Source organism: Notothenia rossii (genome assembly GCF_949606895.1).
Source record: "Notothenia rossii genome assembly, chromosome: 7".
Lineage (NCBI taxonomy): Eukaryota > Metazoa > Chordata > Actinopteri > Perciformes > Nototheniidae > Notothenia > Notothenia rossii.
Genome location: NC_136905.1, coordinates 45,715,576 through 45,738,668, shown reverse-complemented (window position 1 = coordinate 45,738,668; position 23,093 = coordinate 45,715,576). Strand labels below are relative to the sequence as shown.

At 41.4% G+C, this 23,093-nt stretch overlaps 1 protein-coding gene across 1 annotated transcript; it reads right to left on the bottom strand.

Annotated features, from left to right (window-relative positions):
* Positions 1 to 2,476: 2,476 nt before the first annotated feature.
* On the bottom strand, positions 2,477 to 22,777 carry LOC307046560 (polyadenylate-binding protein 1A-like). The gene is made up of 15 exons (XM_079692971.1): positions 21,934 to 22,777; positions 21,504 to 21,697; positions 21,211 to 21,326; positions 20,793 to 20,932; positions 20,595 to 20,689; positions 19,143 to 19,280; positions 18,754 to 18,849; positions 18,351 to 18,623; positions 6,889 to 6,979; positions 6,605 to 6,727; positions 6,349 to 6,491; positions 5,426 to 5,510; positions 5,178 to 5,308; positions 2,946 to 3,036; positions 2,477 to 2,833 (listed from the first exon to the last, which is right to left on the bottom strand). The coding sequence occupies exons 1-14, from the start codon at positions 22,124 to 22,126 to the stop codon at positions 2,947 to 2,949; spliced, it is 1,908 nt and encodes a 635-aa protein (XP_079549097.1). The 5' UTR covers positions 22,127 to 22,777; the 3' UTR covers positions 2,477 to 2,833; position 2,946.
* Between the last annotated feature and the right edge of the window lie 316 nt (positions 22,778 to 23,093).

Sequence of the window (23,093 nt, the reverse complement as noted above, 5' to 3'; positions counted from 1 at the left end):
GGACTTCCCCACTGCTACTAGCACTTATTTTCCTGCTGTGTTCGGTCCCACCTATCCATATCCGCTCCGTTTCGAGCGACAACAGCTCCTACAGAGCTCCCTCTGTTGTTTACTGTTCTCGTTCTAGCCCAGATATTGAAATCGCATCGCGAGATTTGGACCAAGGTTTCAAGTAGTGTAGGTTCAAGATCAGCACCACACTTTGGCTTCTGTAAAAATGTTAACATGTTAAACATGAGACATATCAAATCTGCAAAACATTATTCATATTTCATTTAATATAACTACCATAAATGAAAATGATCACTCCTCTTCTCTATTCCCAATGTATGTTTTCCAACATTTTATTTTCTGTTGGCTATAACTGTGTTACTTAATTCATTATTTGACATTACAAATATAAACGTACAGTTAAAATCAGTTCAATCGAGGATAAGCGTACACACCTAAGTGTGTATGTATGTACACAACTAAATCCTACGCTACACAGAAGCTCCCTCCATATCATAATAATACACAAAATAAAGCAAAGGGACCAGATTAGGCTTTATAAAATGTGGAAAAATAAATATTTGTATTCAAAATCCCCCCTTTGTAATGATAAACAGATAAACAAACATCATGACATAACAATCCTATAAAATGTATAATTGTTTTGGGTCAGTCATGTTCTGAAATATGTTAACAGTCTGGTCCAGCTTAAACAAGGGCTGATCTTTTGCCTGGGAGTATTGGTGCTGCAGTGTCAAGGAAGAGTCTGTGATAGAAGAACACCATGTAAAATACGTTCCAAATGAAGTGGAAGAGAAGCAACACCAAGGACGATTCCACCCTGAGATGTCTCCATGATTTAACTTCCTGTTGTTACCCTACCTGAATAAAGAATGAAAATGTAGAAGGTCCACGTTATAAATGTTGGGGTAAAAAACATAGGGAAAAATGTGTGTGAGATGTGGCAGCAAAACACATCACAGCATTCGAAAGGCTTTTTACACGGGTAAATCTGTGTAAACACATCAGTAACTTCCATCCTCTTGACACTTTCGTAATTATTAAGTTCCAAGAGATTGTCCAAGTTCCCCTTTGTTTAAAGGAGAAAACATGTGATTACTGTAAATGGCATTTTGACCGGGTTGGGAGGGTTACTTTCATTACAATGACTCATTAAATTAAAAAAGTTATCAGTACATAATCTCAGTATCACAATATATAAGTAATGTAAACTGGTTACTTTCCAATTCTTCTGAATGACCTCATTATCAAATGCAATGCAAATAAGAAAATAAATATACATAAAATGGCAATATCTTTACAAGATATTTATTACCAAAAACAAGTCCTCTTAAATGATAGGCTCTACACAGAATAGCATAGTTTACAAATGCTGTTTTAGTTGAATGAATGAAGTATTTCGGTTTAACAAATCATCTGCTGCACTTAAAGATATTTGAAATAAAGAATGTAAGTTAAAAACAACAGACAGGTCATCGCCCTCTTTACTTTAGCCTTGTATTGCAAAATAGTTATACTGTTAGTAATTTTTATAAACATCAGTAATAATCTGATCAGGTTATTTCTTTTTATGCAACTGGGGAGTATAGTCGTCTTTTTTTGTATCCTGATCCTGTGACATGATCTGTTAATCCCAAAGTCTGTCATTTGACAATTATTAATATATAACGATGTACTATTTTAAGTGCAGGAAAGTTAACAGAATGGGCTCAGTGGGGAAAGCTGTAGAGGCTTAGAGAGACACTATGATGCACACAGAGGGCCTTTCCTGATCGTGTGATGGAATGCACATACACTTCCATTCACAAGTCAATGCCCTTTTCTTTAAAAGAAAATACCATACAACTCTGAATTAATTAAATTTGGAGCAGCATCTCAAAAATCTATTTTGTATCACAGTAGAAAAGTTGGTGGATTTTGCAATGTGAAAATCCATGTCATCCAAATCAATGTTAAACGTTTGGACCTGTTGCCACTTAAAGCTTTTCCACTTTGTGTGGGGATATGAGTTGCACTAATTAGACAGCTGTAAACAATGTAGCCACTTACCATTGGGATCTGTCCACAGTAAGCAATACATACAAAAGCCTATAGACTTCCAACTGCTGTATAGGATGCCTTAGTGGCTATTCCAAGAACGTTTTTAACAGATGCACAAGGCTATGATTGTAAATAAAGTGCTAATGAGTTACCATCAGTACATGCACCAAAATTGCAGGTGACGTGAGAAGAAAACAGGGACACCTGGTGGAAGAAAACAATACCGTCTTTCCCATAGGCAGGACCACTATACAGTATGAACATTAACCTGCAGCTACAAACACCAACTCAGGAAAACAGCTTCCGAATCTGTTCTGTCATACATGAAATTATCAAAACTGGCATCAATATTTATCCAATTACAATGACAGCTACAAAATGTGAAAATTAATTGGGACAATAACTGAGGAATTAAACAAAAGCATGCATTTTGAATGAGAATTTATTACAGCCAGTAGTTTACAATACAAATCACCCTTCATGGTGCTCAGCTATCATCTGAACATGGCTGATATTCTGAGCACTGACACAATAACATGACATAAAACAGAGGAATGCATTCAGAACGTATAATCTCAATTTGTTTTCTATTTTGCTATTTTTTTCAACACATTTTTGTTTATTATCAAGGTCTAGTCGAACCAACTATAGACCTGGCAGATTAATTGTTTTCTTCATTTTTTTAAGAAATAATTTATCATTTTGCGATGTTTTCAGAGTTTTAGGTTTTTCAATGTTTAATATTTTTTTCTCTTTTTCCATCGGTGAAGCAGGTTTCTATCTGCAAGACAAAAATACCAAAAATGTTGATGCTTATTCTGTAGTTCATTTATTCATTATTTATATACTGTATAATTTCATCCGAGTCATCTTTACTTCAAAATGTTACACACCTTAGACACTGGGGACACCAGCGGGGCTGGTTGACTTCTGAGCAGCTTCCTTGGCCTGGTGGGCCTGCAGCACAGCAACAGCCTCATCCACCTAAAACAACAGATAGATAGATAGAATCGGAGGGATGAAACCCTCTTTAATGGTCACACATGCAAAGCACATACCACACAGTGAAATGTTGCCTCTGCATTTACATGACATTACATTTAGCTGACGCTTTTATCCAAAGCGACTTACAATAAGTGCATTCGACCAAGAAGATACAAACTTGAAGAAAACAGAATCATATAAGTACATTAGGTTTCATAGAGCCAAACCATTTTAAGTGCTACTCAACTGGCTTTAGATAAGCCAGTCCTTTGTTAGTATATAAGTGCTTTGTTAGTATGTAAGTGCTTTGTTAGTATGTAAGTGCTTTGTTAGTATGTAAGTGCTTGGTTAGTATATAAGTGCTTTGTTAGTATATAAGTGCAATAGTTAGTATATGAGTAAAATAGTTAGTATATGAGTGCTTTGTTAGTAATTTAACCCATCCTAGTACTAGGAGCAGTGGGAAGCTATTGTATAGCGCCCGGGGAGCAATGGGGGTGAGGGAGGAAGGGGGATGTCTGGTGCCTTGCTCAAGGGTACCACGGCAGGGCCCAGGAGGTACCAGTCCACACTCAATATTTAGGTCTGGTCGGGGACTTGAACCGGCGACCCTACAGCTCACAGTCCAAGCCCCTACTGACTGAGCCACTGCCGAGCAAAACACTTTGTGAACTGCTGCAAATCCACGGTTACCATTATATCCGTTATCAAGTTATGGCAACAGTCCATCAACAAGTCCTCCCTTCTGAAAATGCTTCTTGCAACAAAGCTCAGGTCAAGAGAAACAATGCAGATACCGACCAAACAGGTTCCAGTTCTAGATCGGTGCTAGTGCCTTTTTTAGTTCGGAACTAGTTTGCAGTTTAGGAACCAGTTATTTTTCCACTGCCCATTTCCCAAGTGGTGCCAGGCCATGACATCACCATTAAAGTTGCAGATTTTCCAAGCAGCGCCCCTCACAACAACAATGGTGGACTGCCTGTCAGCGTGTTCTAGTCTGAATGGACGCTGTCTGGCATCACAATGCCTTTATTAAAGTATCTCTGGTATGAGATGGGTGATGTAAGCATAGCCACCAAAGCTTGTCTGACTATCTTGACTACTTGTTGCCATCTGTTGGGGAATAATTTGCTTAGGTATTCAACCTTTGACACAGCTCATCATTTTCTCTTTTCCCCGTCTCCTTTCCCATGGCAAAGGTCTACGGCCTTGGGTATTGCTGCTATCTCTCTAAAGGAGGGGCAGCTTGGGCGCATTGTTGTTGCCAGCTTATGACAAAGCACAAGTTGACATGAGATAGTTTATTGTTCAGGGACATCTAGAAGCCCTTCTCTTTAGGAACGTAGGTTCCCTGGCGCAGATTATTTTCTATGGACGAGAGCTCTAGTTAGATTCAGGGTCCATATTTGTTTTGTCTCGCTGATAAAGAATGTTGATTATTACACTCCAAATGAGTTAAAACCTGGAACTACAGAAGAGTTCTTCAGAATTGATTGTGGCAACTCTACCGTGCAGTCAGAACCTCTAACTCTTGACATGTCTTTTAAATTCTCCGGCCGAAGCTCCAAATAAACCGTCAGTGTTTGCCATCAAAGCTCCAGCTCTCCTCGTGTCTCTCCAAGTCCTGACTCCTATTGCTTCAGAAGTTTCCCCCACACTATCGTATTGTGGAATAAGCCCTTTTCTACAGGCATATTTTACACTACGATTTTAATTGCGATAATCTGACCTGGCAACATGTGTAGCCCATGTATTGTTTACACCCGATAGCTGCTATAATAAAAACAACATCAAACTGATGCCAAGTCATTATAATTAAGGTAAAAAAAACAACAATATCAAATAAGTCTTGCCTGACTTAATATATATGTCTGAGGTCGCGTCTTAGTCACTTTGCAATCTGAGTGGTACGGCGTGTAACAACTTTATTCTGTTCACAGTACTCGCCATAAACTGTTATTGCTAAAATTAATCTGACCAAGCCTCCAACATAAGCCTGACATATTTGGTTCTTCAAGCTGCGGTGGAGACAGGAAGAACTGGGTCATAACGGGCACTAGCTTCAAGCTTTGGTGGGAAAGGGGATGAGTGATAAAATCATTATGCCCTGCTAACATTTTATAGCTTAGTCACTATCTGACCTTTGAGCGCAGCGACTCAGGTGATTCCAGCATGTGGAGAAGTTCAGAGTTGTCGATCTCCAGCAGCATACCGGTGATCTTGCCAGCCAAACTGGGGTGCATGTTCTGGATCAGGGGGAACAGACGCTCACCTAAAGAAGAACAGTCAACAACTATTTCAAAAATGTGTAAAACCAGCCTTAAATCCTTATCAAATGACTTATGCGCAATTCTGTTTGTTAGTTTCTTTGAGCAGATAATTTACTTACCCAGCATTTGCTTCTGTTCCTGAGGAGGTGCCGCGGCCAGCATGGAGGCCGTCAGTGGCTCCTGTCCTTGGACATGGACAGCAGGCTAAAGAAGGAAAACAAAATGAATGATTTGGTTCTTGAAAAGTGCTGCTTACAATTTGGCATAAACGAAACATTTTCATGATATGGTTTTTAGACACTATAGCCGCTTTCACACCAAGTACTTTGCCGTACTTAGTGCCCAGCACTTAGTGCCCAGCACTTAGTGCCCCCATGGAACTAAGTACAGATCGCGTTCACACCGGAATAAGTTCCCTGAGGGAAGATTACACAAATGTAGCCTCTGACGTCACTTCTTCTTCTTCTGCTGCTGCTGCTGCTGCTTTGGGCGTATACTGCCACCCGAAGTTCCCGGCCGGAAGACCCCGGAGTTGGGGACTGTTGCAGCAGCTTCTAATGAAGCCTTCCGAATAAATCGCCAGAACGCCGACACCTCCTCATCACTCCACCGCTCCCATGTTTTTTTTTGTGTTGCCATAACTTATTCTCTCTCCGTTGGTGCACGGGGCTAATGCTAATAATGCTAATGTCAGGAAATACAATGGCGGCTTCACAAAACTTTTCAGAGTTTTACGGGGCGTGGTTTGCAATTCGCCCAGCCAATAGAAATTGGTACTTTTTTCTCCCCAGGATAGTACCACCTCTCTAGCAGGCACTAAAAATGGGGGTAAAAGTTCTCGGGACTAAGTACTTGTTTTGGTGTGAACGCAAAATTCTAAAACGGGAAAAGTACGGGTAAAAGTACTCCGGTGTGAACGTTCCTTATGTTCTTGTTTAAAACTGATTAAACAGAAAAGGTAAATAAATGCAGATGGTCTTCTATTTTTTCTTCTTGGGCATCAGCTAGTTAAGTTGAAAAGCACAAGTGGAATGGAATCTACCTGCTGAATGGGGACCTGTGGCTGGGAGGCCATGTGTTGCTGGGGGTTTCGCACACCAGCAGCATATTTGTACTGGGGCATGGCGCGCACTGGGGCAGCAGTTGCTGAAGATCCGGCAGGGCGTTGGCTGAGGGCCTGTGTGGCTGAGGAAAGTGAAAAGGTCCCTTTATCAAACCTGCTTCAAGTTATTAACTCGCAAGGACAACTTGACAAAATATAGCTTTGGATTGTATTTTCTGAAATATGAAATACTTACGCATACGCTGGGAAGCCATCATGCGCGGAACCTGTGTGTTGGGTGTGGTGGTGGGACGGATGGTGTTGAAGGTTTGGGGCCTGGGAGCTGAGGGCCGCATAGCATTGGGCATATTTTGGAAGTCTGAAAGAAGAGGAAACAACATTAAAACGTTCACACTGAAGGGGTGAGAATTCAGCTCTTTCAATGTTTAAGAGAGCCAGGTACCATTTATTCAATTAAAGCATCGCTTCACAATCCGATAACAGTGAAGTGACAAAAGGAGTGAACATTTTTTTACTTACGCTGAGGACGTACTCCTTGAGTTGCCCAGCGGGGGCTGGGGCGGAGTTGGGCCAGCTGGTTGGCAGAGTAGTAAGCAGCACGGTTCTGAGCCTGATGGACAGAGAAACAATCATTTATCAGTTCATGGTGTCCTATAGCCAATTCGTTACAAATATTTCTATTATCCATCCCCCTTCAACCAAGAGGTGGTTAAACCGGATAACAGACGCGCTGTGCCCTCTTATTTTCGGTGTGCGCCCTGATACCAAAGTGCAGATTTTCACAGTAAGATCTTAAAGGTGGTGCCAAAAAAACTATATTTCTGTTTGTCAAAAACTGTATAATTACGGAACTCAGAATAATTATGGGGTGGATGTCCTGTCAGTCTGCCGGGGGACGAGTGGCAGGCAGCAGGCTTACACTGAAACTGTGATTTCTGAATTAGTTTCTTTTACTGTCCTTATTTCTGTAGAGAAAGTAAAGAAACCGTAACTCTTGTTATTTGGGGCTCAATATATGACTCCGCAGCTTTAAGACATGAAGGAACTATCATTTTCCACTTCGCTCTAATGCATTAGTTTTGCCGGAGGGTGGGCGGGGCAGTCATTTTGGCAGGCAAACAATTGACATTTCTAGTGATGACATCCAAAAATATGATTGCTTAAGATCTTATGGACTAGATACAGTGGAGGAAAAAAGTATTTGATCCCTTGCAGATTTAGTAAATTTGCCCATAACATTATACAACAATGTATAATTGTAGGTTTATTTTAACAGTGTGTAAGAATATCTACACAAAAAAATCCAGAAATTGACATTGTATAAAAGTTGATGCCTAGCTGGTAGTTGTCGTCGGCCCGGATGAGGCATTCCTGCACCACGGGAACTGCTCCCCTCGTCCCCGCGGGGTTAATCTGCATAACCTGAGGTCCCTGTGTCAGGCTCCCCGGACCTCTAATGCCGCCGATCTGCCAGCCCCTGCCAGGTTTGGCTTGATTAACGCAAGATTGCTGACAAACAAGACTTTTGTCCAAAAGGATTTCTTCAGTTCCAAGGGTTTGGACTTCCTCTGCGTGACTGAGACATGGCTCAGTATTGGTGAGTCCAGCGCGTTTACCGAACTTGTACCGCAGCATTGCTGCTATTTTAACTCTCTGCGGACGTCAGGCCGAGGTGGAGGTATAGCAACTGTTTTTAAGAGTCAGGGTTCATATACTTTTTCACCAATGATTTTCAATGACTTTTCCATGACTTCTCAATGACCTTTACCTAATTTTCCATGACCAAAAAAAAAAGACCACTGAAAATTGTTTATTTTAACTAGGGCTGTCAAACGATTAAAAATGTTAAATCAGATTAATCACACCTTAAAAATTAATTAATCATGATTAATCACCATTCGAACTATGTCCAAAATAAGCCATTTCTTTATGTATATTGTTGTGGGAATGGAAAGATAAATGAAAGAAGGCGGATATACAGTATCCATTTAACATACAGTATGTATGTTTATTATAACATTGTTCTGTGTGTCAAAATGAAAGACAGTACCTATCAATCATCAAACCGTGGGGTCGTGTTGATTTCTATCAACACGGGGGGGGGGGCTAGTGGAGTACTTCGTGACCACAAAGCGTGAACATTGTGATCAGCTGTTTTAGCGAAGTTCTCCAGTGAAGGGGGTGAATCTCCCTCCGCAGCCGGTTGGTGTAGTTTTGGCACAATTCCGTTGTAAAGACCGACCTTAACAGCAGCCCTGTCTGTGCACACGGAGACCGACTCTGTCGTCCGGTGATCTAACCGCCTACTGGAAAAGCTTCACAACTACGTCGGTACGCAAATGCTCTTTGTGACACAGGTGACGGTACGCATTTCAGATTACGCGCATAACCTGCGTACCAGTTATGTGCACCCCTGTACTACAGCAAAAGTATTCTCCATCGGGACTTCCTGCAACAACACCACGCCGTTATCTTGATTGTGATTGGCCAAAAGACATTATCAACGATGTTCTATTGAGAAGACGATCACTACGTGACAAAAGTTTTCAAAACCGTTTCTGGTCTTCGGGTTTTCCAGACAAGTGGCTACTGAAATCAATCTTACTAACTGCTGTCTGTGCAAATCTCGGCGCGAGTTGGCGGACTTTATTTAGCTTACTTTAACATCATTTTTCATGGTGGGGCTGAGCCATTTCTTGGTATGGTTATAGCCTACCCCAGCCATACCCTGGCGCTGCCACTGGTGGGATGTATGGGGCGGGCCATTCTGCACATGCGTTAAATGCGTTAAATATTTTAACACAATTAATTCAAAAAATTAATTACCGCCGTTAACGCGATAATTTTGACAGCATTAATTTTAACATGGAACAGGAAAATAAAGTCTGCATATGAAACATGTTGTGCCTATCTAAAACAAATCAAATAGTAGGCTTACTAGCTTCTACACGCTTAAAGCAACTGTAGTCAGGGATGCAAACTCATCAGGTATGAAAAAGGTGACAAGGATCCGAGCCCCCACTGGTGTAAAGTAACTAAGTTCATAAACTCAACAAGTACTATACGTGGGTACAATTTTGAGATACTTGTACTTTATTTAAGTATTTCAATGTTTTGCTACTTTGTACTTCTACTTCACTACAGTTCAGAGGTACATGGTGTACTTTTACTCCACTACATGTATTTAATACCTTTAGTTACTTTACAGATGTGGATGAATGATGTGAAATATAATCAAGTGTTAAATCATACTTTAGTTCCACCTGGAGTAAATCCACAAGCTACCCTGCAGTATACAAAGTCATTCAAACTAGCTGCACCTTTACCAGCTTTGAGAACACTTTAATGATCAATCATTATAAAACATATCATATATATTATTCTGAAATGGACCAATCTGCACAATGAATACTTTTACTGTCGCTACTTTCACTATATTTTGATGATAAATACTTTTCTACTTTTACTTGAGGAACATTTTGAATGCAGGACTTTTACTGTGATAGAGTATTCCTCTGGTACTTCTACTTTTACTCAAGTACAAGATCTGAGTACTTCTACTTTTATTAAGTACAAGATCTGAGTACTTCTACTTTTAAGTACAAGATCTGAGTACTTCTACTTTTACTCTAGTACAATATCTATACTTATACCACCTCTGTTTATAGCCTATGAAAAAAACTATTAGAAAACGAAGGCTAAAGCTAACGTTAGCAGATAGTGAAAATGTATGCTAGCTAGCTAGCTCAACGATTCCTTAAATGATATTGCGACAAATGACACGCTCTGCCGCTCTGCTCTGAACACCTGAACGGCCCGTTCTAACAGCTGTTCACCAGCGGTGCAGTCTGTGCCACAGTGACTACGCACAGTTAACGAACGCATCGTAGATAATGTAGCTGACCCTCATCCCGGAGCAGCAGAGTTCAGCCGGCCCGAAATTACATGTACATTACATGTAATTTGTTAGACGCTTTTATCCAAAGCGACTTACATTCACATTCAGTACTGTGGACAATCCCCACAGGAGCAATTTGGGGTGAAGTGTCTTGCCCAGGGACACAGCGACATGCTGACTGCAGTGGGACTTGCTATCCCCTGATTCAAAGTCCAGCACTCTATCCACTCTAGCCACAGCCTCCCCGACAGGCAGGAAGACTGGAGCACACAGCTCGCGCTTCATATATTAAAAAACAACACCATGCGCGTCATGATGGCACATAACAGCTCGCGACCGCAGATTATTTCGAGGATTAGATAAAATCTCAATTATATTTGACGCAACTTTAGTTACATTTCCATGACTTTTCCAAAACTTTGGGAAAAATATTGTTTTCCATAACTTTTCCAGGGCCTGGAATTTTCATTTTGACTTTCCATGACTTTTCCAGGTTTTCAATGACCATACGAACCCTGAAGAGTGACTATAAATGCCAGCAGCTTTCACTGTCATTCTCACCCGGCAGCTTTGAACTGAGCGTGTTCGAGCTTGGTTGCTCTCATAAAGTACTGTGTGCTGTGGTCTATAGACCTCCCAAATAAAATAAGGGATTTCTAAATGATTGCTCTGATTTCTTGGCTGAAATTATGCCAAAATATGATCGTGTCCTTATTGTTGGGGATTGTTGGGGATTTTAATATTCATGTGTGTTTTCCCGATAAACCTGTGGCAAAGGACTTTTTAAACCTTGTTGATTCCTTTAATCTTGTGCAGTCTGTGTCTGGCCCCACGCAGGAACGCGGACACACACTTGATCTTGTTTTATCTTATGATTTGCCTGTTCTTAACCTGGAGATTTGCGATGCTTTTTTCTTTGATCATATGCCTGTATTATTTGATGAGACTCTTGCTTGTTAAACTGTTAAAACGCGCGCTGCTCCTCGGTGCTCTCGCATTATTAACCCCTCCACTGCTGGTCAGTTCTCTGTCGCTTTTAAACAAAACTGTGTTAATCATGAACCTATGTCACCTGAAACGGATGAGCTTAGCTCATGGTTTCACTCCACTTGCAAAGCTACCATAGACACTGTTGCTCCTTTAAAAACCAGGCAACCTAAAACTAAATCTGAGCCTTGGTTAAATGACACGACTCGGACTGTCCGACGGGATTGCTGTAGAGCTGAGCGTAAATGGAAAAAGGACAAACTGCAAGTTTCATTTCAAATGTTCAGGGAGTGTTGGCGTCTCTATCAGATCACTGTGAAAGAGGCAAAATGCAAAAATGTATCTGACATCTTTCTGTCAAACAGTCACAAGCCACGTGTTCTGTTTCAGACTATTGGTTTGGTCCTTAATGCCCCCCAGACTACCGTTATGGAGACCTCTACTGTGAAGACTTTCTTTACTTTTTTATTAATAAGGTCTACTAGACACACGCAAAAAACAAAAAAATTAAAGAAATCTAGACCGCAAAAAAATTAAACAAGCAAGTGCCTGTTTTTTCTGGCCAAGGTCAGGGTCCTTGAACACAACACAAAACTAACGTGTCATCACGTGGTATACAGTTGCAAGAAAAAGTATGTGAAACCTTTGGAATTACCTGGATTTCTGCATAAGTTGGTCATAAAATGGAGGAAGCCACTGCTGTCCAGAAAAAACATTGCTGCACGTTTGAAGTTTGCAAAAGAGCACCTGGATGTTCCACAGCACTACTGGCAAAATATTCTGTGGACAGATGAAACCAAAGTTGAGTTGTTTGGAAGGAACACACAACGCTATGTGTGGAGAAAAAAAAAGGCACAATACACCAACATCAAAACCTCATCCCAACTATGAAGTATGGTGGAGGGAGCATCATGGTTTGGTGCTGCTTTGCTGCCTCAGGGCCTGGAAAGATGGCCATCATCGACGGAAAAATTAATTCTCAAGTTTATCAAGACATTTTGCTGGAGAACTTAAGGCTATCTGTCCACCAATTTAAGCTCAACAGAAGATGGGTGATGCAACAGGACAATGACCCAAAGCACAGAAGTAAATCAACAACAGAATGGCTTCAACAGAAGAAAATACGCCTTCTGGAGTGGCCCAGTCAGAGTCCTGACCTCAACCCAATTGAGATGCTGTGGCATGACCTCAAGAGAGCGATTCACACCGGACATCCAAAGGATATTGCTGAACTGAAACAGTTTTGTAAAGAGGAAAGGTCCAAAATTCCTCCTGACCGTTGTGCAGGTCTGATATGCAACTATAGGAAACGTTTGGTTGAGGTTATTGCTGCCAAAGGAGGGTCAACCAGTTATTAAATCCAAGGGTTCACATACACTTTTTCCACCCTGCACTGTAAATGTTTACATGGTGTGTTCAATAAAAAAATAAAAACATATAATTGTTTGTTTGGTTTTAGCTTAAGCAGACTGTGTTTGTCTATTGTTGTGACTTAGATGAAGATCAGAACACATTTTATGACCAATTTATGCAGAAATCCAGGTAGTTCCAAAGGGTTCACACTGTATGTCTCGTCTGACAGGGGGTGCAGTTCTGAAGAAGAGCACCAGAACGTCGCTCCGCCACTTCCAAAAATTGCAGTAACCATAAGGAGCCGTACACATGCCACAGTTTTTGTGTGGCTTTGTCTTTAGTTGAAAGCCCAGTGGTGATCTGCTCGTCTGTCATACTGATCATACAGTCAATAACTTTGTTGTTATTAGCATCTGGTTAGCTAGCTATGCTAACGAATATAAGAAGATTTTTCTACAACCAGTGAGGTAAAGGCACATCTTTATATGATCATTATAGTTATAAGAAAATAAGATTAAGGTTATTAATAAACAAGAATACAGTTTAAAAGGGGAGTGATTTTTAAAATATCCATAAAGAAAAAGAAAATCTTTTTACAGTTCTGTTTCATACAGGTGTTGAGATATGTATCCATAGATCTCTTCATGTTGCTCTCAAAGTGCACCAGATTGATGCTTTTAACTTCAATATTTAAAAAAATAAATCTTCTGGGGGAGCATGCCCCCAGACCCCCCTAGAGGAGGTTAGGTCCCCCCCCCTCATGCTTAAATCATGTCCACATGGATAAGATACTAAATACATTTGCACACATCTTGTGTCCATATCTTTCGGTTGTGGTGGTCATGCCACAACCGTGCACGTGCATGCATGCGCGAGTCATGTTAAGATATCTGGACTAAGAGGTTGCTTTTTCTTTGCACAGCATGAAAGAAAGGCCAAATGAATGGGCTGTGATTTTAGTTTTTTTAAGCAGAGGTCAATAATTTGTACGGCCCTCGGAGGATGTTGAAAACATTTAGATGGCCCTTGAGAGGAAAAAGGTTCCCCACCCCTGATCTATAGTAACGCAGTGTAGGCGGAGCCGTGACGTCATCTTCAGAAAAACAACATCAGCCATTAGCTGTTAGCACTCAAGCTCACAGCTCCTCATATCTGTTCAGAAACTAGACAAAAGTTAAACAAGTACAAACCACAGACTGTCTGTGTCATGGCGAATACAGTCGCTGCTTTATTTATGTCTGTATAGGCTGTTGTGAGTGTGGACGGTCGGAGCATATAGTGCGTTAGCTTAGCCGATCTCAATTTAGACAACACACATTTTGAAAGGTTTTTCGCCTGCCGTCTGTCTGCAGACTTGTCAAAGCATTAATTCATGGTTTTTAATAACCTGTATCAGTATGTTGTTACTTTGGCATCATTTTGAAACGTGTATTACAATTAAATCACGGTCAAATATGTTCAACTTGTTGTAGTTGTAGCCCCCTTGCCAGCGATTCTCTCACTAGTTTAGCATATTCAGCCCGGTTGTTGGCCCCGATAGAACCACGATTTTGTCGGGCCAGAAAAAAGGTGAAAAAGTAGCCCCGGGCCGGAACTAGGCCTAGTGGAAACGTTACCAAAAACGGGCCCGGCATGACATGCTTAAACCGCGCCATGGTGGAAATGCGCCATTAGAAAGCACGGCATCGCACTGCTATGCTGATGATAGCCAGATTTATGTCCCACTAAAAAAGAAGGCGGGTTAGTCAATTAGCCTACTGCTAAAGTGTCTAGAGGACATAAAGGCCTGGATGGCGTGCAACTTCCTAAAACTGAATGACGGAAAAACAGAAGTAATGGTTTTTGGTGACACCACTGGCATCACTTCTGTAGACCTGGGTTCCCTGGCTCAGTACACCAAGCCCACCATTACGAACCTTGGCATTAAAATAGACCCTGAACTAAAACTTGAGTCAGATTAAATCTGTGGTAAAAAGCTTTTATCATCATAGGCAGCTAGCCAAAATGAAACCTTTTCTCTCCAGACAGCAGTTTGAGACAGTAATCCACGCCTTTGTCACCACTCTATATGGGGGTCAGCTCCCTCGCTCGTCTGCAGCTGGTGCAAAATGCAGCAACAAGACTTTTAACTGGCACACGTAGGCCTGTCACGATAATTAATTTTGTTGGACGATAAATTTTCCTGGAAATTATTGCGATAAACGATAATATTGTCGACCGTTTTAAGACCATTTTAGACCACTGACATAATGATAATATATAATAATAATAATTAAAGTACAACCTTTCAAAGAGAACCTTTTATTGAACATTGCAAATTAAATGTGAAATAATATTGAAATATATAAATGATATATAATAAAAACAAATAAATTAAAATAAAAAATAAATAATTAAATAAATCACACACAACCAAAACAATACATTAAATAGACTCAGGCTTGAAAACAGAGCTCTTGTGGCCAAAACAGGCAATTGCATTTGAAAATGCAGTAGTAAAAAAAATGTAAAATAAATAAAGTAACAGTATATATATATATATATATATATATATATATATATATATATATACTGTTACTTTATTATACATATTATATATATATATATATATATATATATATATATATATATATATATATATATAAATAAATAAATATATATGAGCACATAAGCAAAAAAAAGTCACTGTCCATACAAAGACCCAGATGCCTCAATAGGCCATATCCAAATCTATAAATCAGAGATTCCGAGCAAGGAACACCAACATGTTTACCTTGTGGGGCTTAAGGCAGGATCTCTTTGGGGTAGCAATGTTACCAGCTGTGCTGAACATTCTCTCTGAGCTAGTGCTTGTTGCACAAATGCACATGTATTTTTTTGCTAACTTGGCCATTAAAGGAAATCTCCTCTGATTATCACGCCACCACATCAAGGGATCGGATGATGCATCAACTGCTTCTTCCTGGAGGAACTTTGTCAGCTCTAAATCAACAAGTACTCTTTTTGGGTGCGCAGCCTGGGGCTGACTTGCGGTTAATTTTCTGTTCTGTAGAAGGTCACTCAGCCTCTTCTTCCTGGCAGGTGCTGGTGGAGGTTCATCATTTCCTCCTGCAGCTTTGCTGCAGCTCTCTTCGCTGCTGGCACCTTCTCTGCTTCCTTGTTGCTCTTTCATGTCCAGTAGCTCTTACACAAGCTGTTGCCTGACATCATCCAAGACTTCTGCATCCTCCATGCTACCACGATACCTCGGATCCAAGACGGTGGCCTTGGTCAACAAGAGCTGGATGTTTGGTGGGCTGTATTTCTGTGCCAATACCCTGCACATGTTGCTCTTTAGGTTTTCTATGAGTTCAGTGTCACCGGGGCCTGGTGATAAAAGTTCACCTTTTAGTAGTTCTAAAGGCTTAACTGAGGACACTGTGACATGTTTTTCTGCTGATAGCACATCTGTGAAATCAGCCACTGGCTTCATTGCTGCATTTATGGATTCTAGCACAGAAACATTCTACCAGGTTGGGGTCAGGTGGCCATGTCTTCGATCCTCAACGAGGACACGTCTTATGGCTGGGAGTTGCTCCAGCCCCCTCTCTATCATCTTTTGCTTTGTTCCCCATCGTGTGGCGACATCCTGTTGGAAAGATAACATGTTATTTTTCATTAGTCTAAATCAACATAATTAAACAAATACTACTTTTCCCATTTCCATTATTTATCACAAATAATTGTACATGTTATTATAATGTAACCAACGATCTAATACATGCTAATGAAAGAACATTACAGGTCCATATGTAAGTCACAAATTAAAAATAAGAACTCTTTATTTAATCTTAAATGAACCTTTAACATATTTTTTGTTGAATATTAACACAACTATCAATGATTTATCCATCACTCACCAGTATTAGACTGTGTTGGGGGAGATTGGCTTCAGTCTGTGCCTTTCTCAGGTCTCTCTTCTTTAGCCAGCTGAGGTTGAAGGTATTTACAAGATTCCTAAACACTCCCATGGCACGTGCTGTGCGATCCTTGTCACTGTCCAAACCATGACAGTCAAATGGAGGTTGTGGCCAAAGCAGTTGAGCCATGGCCATCCGAGTTGGCGTATTGCAGCCACAATGTTAGCACCATTGTCTGTGGTTATACAGGCAAGTTTGCTCTCCTCCAGTGCCCAGTCTGCTAAAGCAGACTGCAGGTTTTCTGCAAGTATGTTAGCAGTGTGGTTGTCCGGTATGTACCTGGTCTCTAAACACTTCGACTGCAGAGTCCAGTCATCTGTAATGTAATGCACGGTTAAGCTCATGTATGGTGTCATATTAGAGCTTGACCACATATTGGTAGTTGCAGAGTAAAAAGAGATGTCTTTTAACTCTTTCAGAACTTTGTCTTTCACCTGGTTGTATAGACTTGGAATGGCAGTTTGGGAGATGAAGGTTTTTTTCGGCAGTTCGTACTGCTTGTCAAAAGTTTGCAACATTTCTTGAAATGCTTTTTTTTCAACTATGTTAAATGGCTGCATCTCTTTGGCTATGGAGCGGCTTACGCTGTCTGTGAGCATGAGCCATTTTGTGCTATCGCGTTTGTATTTGCATTGACGGGCAAATGCATCGGTTATTGCAGACTGTCGGGAAGGTGGGGGCTCTCCATCTCCAGCTGCCGTCTTTGCTCCCAGCTGGGAAAACAGAATGGGGTGGTTGTGTTTCAAGTGCAGTTTGAGATTTGTGTCATTGCTAGCTTTTGTCGCTACCTTTTTCAAACAAATGCGACACACCGGCTCATTAATATCCATAGGTTGGCCTCGTTCATTTGGTTTGAATCCAAAATACTCCCACACCGGAGATGTGGAATTAGGTTTTGTAACCAATTCCATTTCTATTTAAATTCCCCTCGAGTAAGTCACACGTTGTCTCCTGCTTGTCTCGCTATATTATTAATGTGGATGCTAGATCATGCTGCTACACTGCTGAATGTGCACGTGGAGTGTCTGACTCCTGACCTTGCTCTGTGTGTGAGCCCCGCCCCTTACAGCCCGCCTGGCGAAAATTCTGGTCACATTCTTATGTAAACACCAATTTATCGAGCTCAGAAAAGTTATCAAGTCCCTTTTTATTTATTGCACGATAAGTCAATTTATCGATTATCGCGACAGGCCTAGGCACACGGAAATACGACCACATTTTCCCCATTTTGGCTTCGCTCCATTGGCTGCCAATACATTTTAGTATTCATTTCAAAATACTCGTATTTACTTTTAAATCCCTAAGTGGCATGACCCCACCATATCTTTCTGAGCTGCTACACCCTTACACGCCCAACCGCCCTCTCAGGTCAGCTGATCAACTGCTCCTGAATGTGCCCAGATCCAGGTCAAAGCTCAGAGGGGACCGTTGCTTCTCTGTAGCGGGTCCCACACTGTGGAACGATCTGCCCCTGCACATCAGACAGGCTCCCACACTGTGGAACGATCTGCCCATGCATATCAGACAGGCTACCACACTGCCTGCTTTTAAAGCGCTTCTTAAAACCCACCTCTTCTCCTTAGCGTATTAACATCTTTTAGAGTGTTGTTTTTAGTGCTTTTAAATTGTCTATTGTTCTTACTTATACTTGTTTTATGGTGTGTGAGCTGTGCTGTATTATTTATTGTATGTTTTGTTTGTTTATTTGACTGAACAGCACTTTGGTCTGGAGGTTTAAAGTGCTCTATAAATAAAGCTGTATTGTGTATACCCAGCAGACTCACCTGAGGTATAGCTGCCATGAAATAGCCTGAGGGTGGGGCCGTCTGATATGGGTTGAGTACTGGGTTGGGCACAGCACGGACTGTGGCCATCCTCTGCATGTACTGGTTGGTCAGGTGGGCCTGACGCTCCTCTTTCCGCTGGGCCAGGGCCACATACAGTGGCTTTGTAGCAACAATACGCCCATTCATCTCCGTTACAGCTTTAGTGGCCTCCTCTGGGGAAGAGAAACACACAAAGCCAAAGCCTTTGCTGCGGCCCCCCTCCATCATCACCTATGAGAGAAGACACAGATTTGTTTTGATACGCTTTGTTATTCATTATAAAATTACATAAATGTTGTATTTTAACAACTCAATCTATTTTTAGGCCAACAAGTGCATAATTACAAATCAAGCCCCTTACCTTAGCACTGGTTATGGTTCCAAACGGAGTGAACTCTTTACGCAGACGCTCATCATCTAGGCCATCATCCAGGTTTTTCACATAAAGATTGACACCCTGTAACATTGGCAATGGCATTTGTAACAAACCAAAGGGACATATCAAGAATGAGCCAAATCAACTGTGTATTGTAGAGCCAGTCATTGTTGTGTCTGGGGACAACCTAGTTTGAATTAGATTTCGCACCAATATCACTTTGTTGTGTTTTAATAGACCCAATAGGTTTTGGAGAGATAAAACAACTTCGCTAACTAGGGCAATGAGGTGGGAGAGCCTCAGAATGCTTTTTACTTTATCACAGAAAGGAGAGTTTTCAAGCTACAACCCAGGGACAGTAGAAACCAACAAACCTGGTATCTGGTCATGCGATCCTGTTTCATCTGCTCAAATTTACGCTTGAGCTCATTCTGGCGTTCCCCTTTCTTCTGTGCACGGCCCACATACACTTGCCGCCCATTCATTTCTTTACCATTCATCTCGTCCACAGCCTGAAATTATATAAGCCAGGGGTTTTCAAAGTGTGGGAAGGTGAGCCTCCCCTCAGAGAACATAACAGCTGCGCCCCCCCCTCCCAATTATTATTATTATTGTTTCTATAATGCAGGGGTATTCAATTTCAAAGAGGTCTAGTAAGAGAAAATGTAATTAAATGCTCTGTTTTCGCTGTCTACCTTTCTCGTTTTTGAGCACGCCATTTGAAATTACTCCGACTGTTTCTCTCCTCTTGTCTCGTCTGTGTGTGTGTTTGAATCTATCGTGCTGACTCACTGACTGCACCGATTTGATTTGCTGAGGGTGGGGCCGGCTGATATGGGTTGCAGATCTCGTTCACACTGGAATAAGTCCCTGAGGGAGAATTAGGCAAATGAAGCCGCTGACGTCACTTCTTCTTCTTCTGCTGCTGCTGCTTTGGTTTTACTGGCAGGCCGCAAACAACTTCACGGCGTATACTGCCACCCGAAGTCCCCATCTGGAAGTCCCCGGAATTGGGGACTGGCTTCAGAAGAAGCTGCCGCTCACATGTTTTCTTTTGTGTTACCATAAGTTAGTCCCTCTCCGTGGGTGTTTCTCAATCGCGAGTAAAGCTGCTCCAGAACCACTATTTCAAGCATACTACGTCATCGAGTGCCGCCGAAGGACTGTTCCAATGTCCAGCATACTTGGAAATCTACCGAGCCCGGCATACTCCGTTTGGAGAAATTTCGAGGCTGCACATGTGTAGACTCCGGTCTTAAAATCCCCACAATGCTTTGCGCACGGACCAATTTCCCCAAATCTGTGGCGGAAAATGTAAGGCGGGGCCTTATATGAAGCACACCTTTTGGTGTGAACACACATTCTCGGAACCATATCGGAACTATACTGGGAAAAGTACTCCGGTGTGAAAGCAACTATTATTACAATTAAAATAAAGGGCGGTGCCGGCCTTCAGCGAACCGAGGCGGCCGTCAACAGCCCACTGACGACCGGCCGTTCTGTGATTCTCCCGAACACACAGATGGCCAGTCCGCCCCTGCCAGGACCGGTCAATGAAATTCCTAGCTTCGCATAAGGTCAGCTGAAGTTAACTAGCTAGATTTCACTGTTTCTAGTTATTTTTTCACGATGCGCCTCCCCTGAAGCTCTCTGGCGCCCCCCTGGGGAGGCGCGCCTCACACTTTGAAAACCGCTGATATAAGCAATAGAATACTTAGAGTGAAAGAGAAGCAGAATTATAGTGACAAGTGTTGTGATGGTCATTTTTCAATAGTTAGATGCATATGATGGGGCATAATAAAAAATAACCAAGAGTAGATTCTAACCTTCTGTGCATCTTCATGTCTCTCAAAGCTGACAAAGCCAAATCCCTTGGACTTGCCACTGTCATCAGTCATAACCCGGATACTTAGTGAAGGTCCTTCAAATTATAACAAATAATCAAAACATTTTACCAGCCATATCACACCATTAACCTGCATTATACAAACATTATGAGTCTCTGAAATGTATCATTGTCATACCATATTGGTTAAACAACTCCCTCAGCTTCACGTCATCCATGTCATCCCCAAAGTTCTTGATGTAAACATTGGTAAACTCTCTGGCACGGGCTCCAAGCTCAGCCTCCCTTTCTTTACGAGACTTAAAGCGTCCAACAAATCTGTTGATTGAATAATGTGAATATTGTAACAATTAACACATATCAAGACCATTACCGCACCCCAGCAGATAATTTTTTTGCATAACTTGTTAACATTGTTTTGACACCTTCATAATTGTTGCTGTATGAACAGTTCATTCAACATAATTAGATTTGAGTATGAAACCAAGATGCAGTTAAACATAAACTCACATTAGTTGTATAAAAAAAACAAATCACAGGTTAATGTGAATACCCCCGAAATATGTGAGACACAGGTAAATTGTGGTCACACTTACACTTTTCTGTCATTGAGCAACATGCCATTCATTTTCTCAATGGCCCGCTCAGCAGCCTCGTGGGTCTCAAAGTGGACAAAGCCGTACCCCTTTGAGCCATTCTCATCACAAACAACCTTGGGAAATGGAAATTAGGCATGTCAACACAATCACAACACCGTGCATTTGAAAAACAATCAGACTCACACAATCAGCTTCCATCTGACAATGTTTAGTCATGCAAACTAGTGGACTCTATGTAAAGCACTTGAACACAAAACAGAGGCCATCCAAATGCATGTCGCCCCACCTACCTTGCAAGAGAGGATGTTTCCAAATGCAGAGAAGGTGTCATAGAGTGCTTTGTTATCAATAGACTTGTCCAGGTTCTTGATGAAGATGTTGCCCACACCACTTTTTCTTAGGGAGGGATCCCGCTGAGACCACATGATGCGGAGTGGTCTGCCTTTGATTACATCAAAGTTCATTGTGTCCAGGGCTCGCTCAGCTAAAAATCAGGAACCATGATAAGACTTCTGATGACAGTAGGTTTGAATTAGATTTTCCCTATTGGAATAACTTAGGAATACAAAACAGATATATCTTTCCACCACAACGTGCATACTAAATCCCAATGGTACTAATGTAGAACTGCTGTAACATGGCATGTACAGTATGTGGTCAAAATTGTGTCAGATTGGGTCACATCCCTGTCGTTGCTGTGTTATTTTATTGTAAACTTACCGTCATTCGGCTGCTGGAAGTTGACATATGCATAGCCAAGAGACCGGCGTGTGATCATGTCTCTGCAGACTCTGATGGATAAGATGGGCCCAGCCGGGCTGAATTTCTCGTAGAGCATAGCCTCGGTAACGTCTGCATGCAGGTCTCCCACATAGAGGGAAGCCATCGGGTAGCTAGGAGCGCTGGGATTCATGTCTGACGACGAGGGTTCTCAGGCTTGTATTATAAATGTTAAATTTGGATGACACTCTTCTGCTTATGACAGCTTCCGATATATAAATGCAATTGTTCTCAGCTATCACCTATACAAAATAAGCTCCCAGACACATATTCTAGCTCTTTAGAGTTAGCAATGTGGGCTACTTAGCTTGATTAGCAAAATGTCGTGACCTAAACGTTGCGGCTGACAGCTCTGACAGCTCTGACTCAGTACTCTGTCCTAGTGAGAGAGGAAGCGAAATAGCTGACTGTTAACGAAGCAAATGTTCTGGTTAACGATGTTCCCTGGAATGACAACCCCTTTATAAAAGGTAAAACTAAGTAGTGGCTAACGTTAATCACCCACGCTTTCAACAATGACTCTCGCTGCTCGATAACGTGCTTCTCGTTCCGTGTTTCTTTCTTTTTCGAAGGCTGTTCTTCCGTTGCTTGAGTTGTCAAATTAAATCCTGCTTCACCGATTTTTTTTTCTTATAAAAATATGTCTGCGTGTGCTCTCTAGCTTTTGGTTTGTTTCATAATAATAAAATGTGTGCCGAGACTAGCTCTGGAGCACACCCTACGCAGACGGATTACGGGAATGATGAAAGGAAGGTCGGCGGAGGTTGTTTCACTATTCTGGTCGAGATCACGGCGCGTTCATCAATGTTGACGTCTCACATCTCGCGATAATTCATATTATATGGAATTTTGAGCGTTACAAATAATTGTTTACTAACTCGAGTCCCCAGCTTTGTTATGTCTTCAAATGTAAGGAATGTGCCCAATGTAAGCTGATTGAACAGCTTCATCCACTATCTATTTTTCAACTTATGTTAGCAGATACTCATACTAAATTTAATAATACATATCCAAATAAAAAGTATTTACATATTATTTCGGAAGAAGTGACCCAGGATACCTCTTAAATTCTAGTTTTTTCATGCTAGTTAATATTTAAA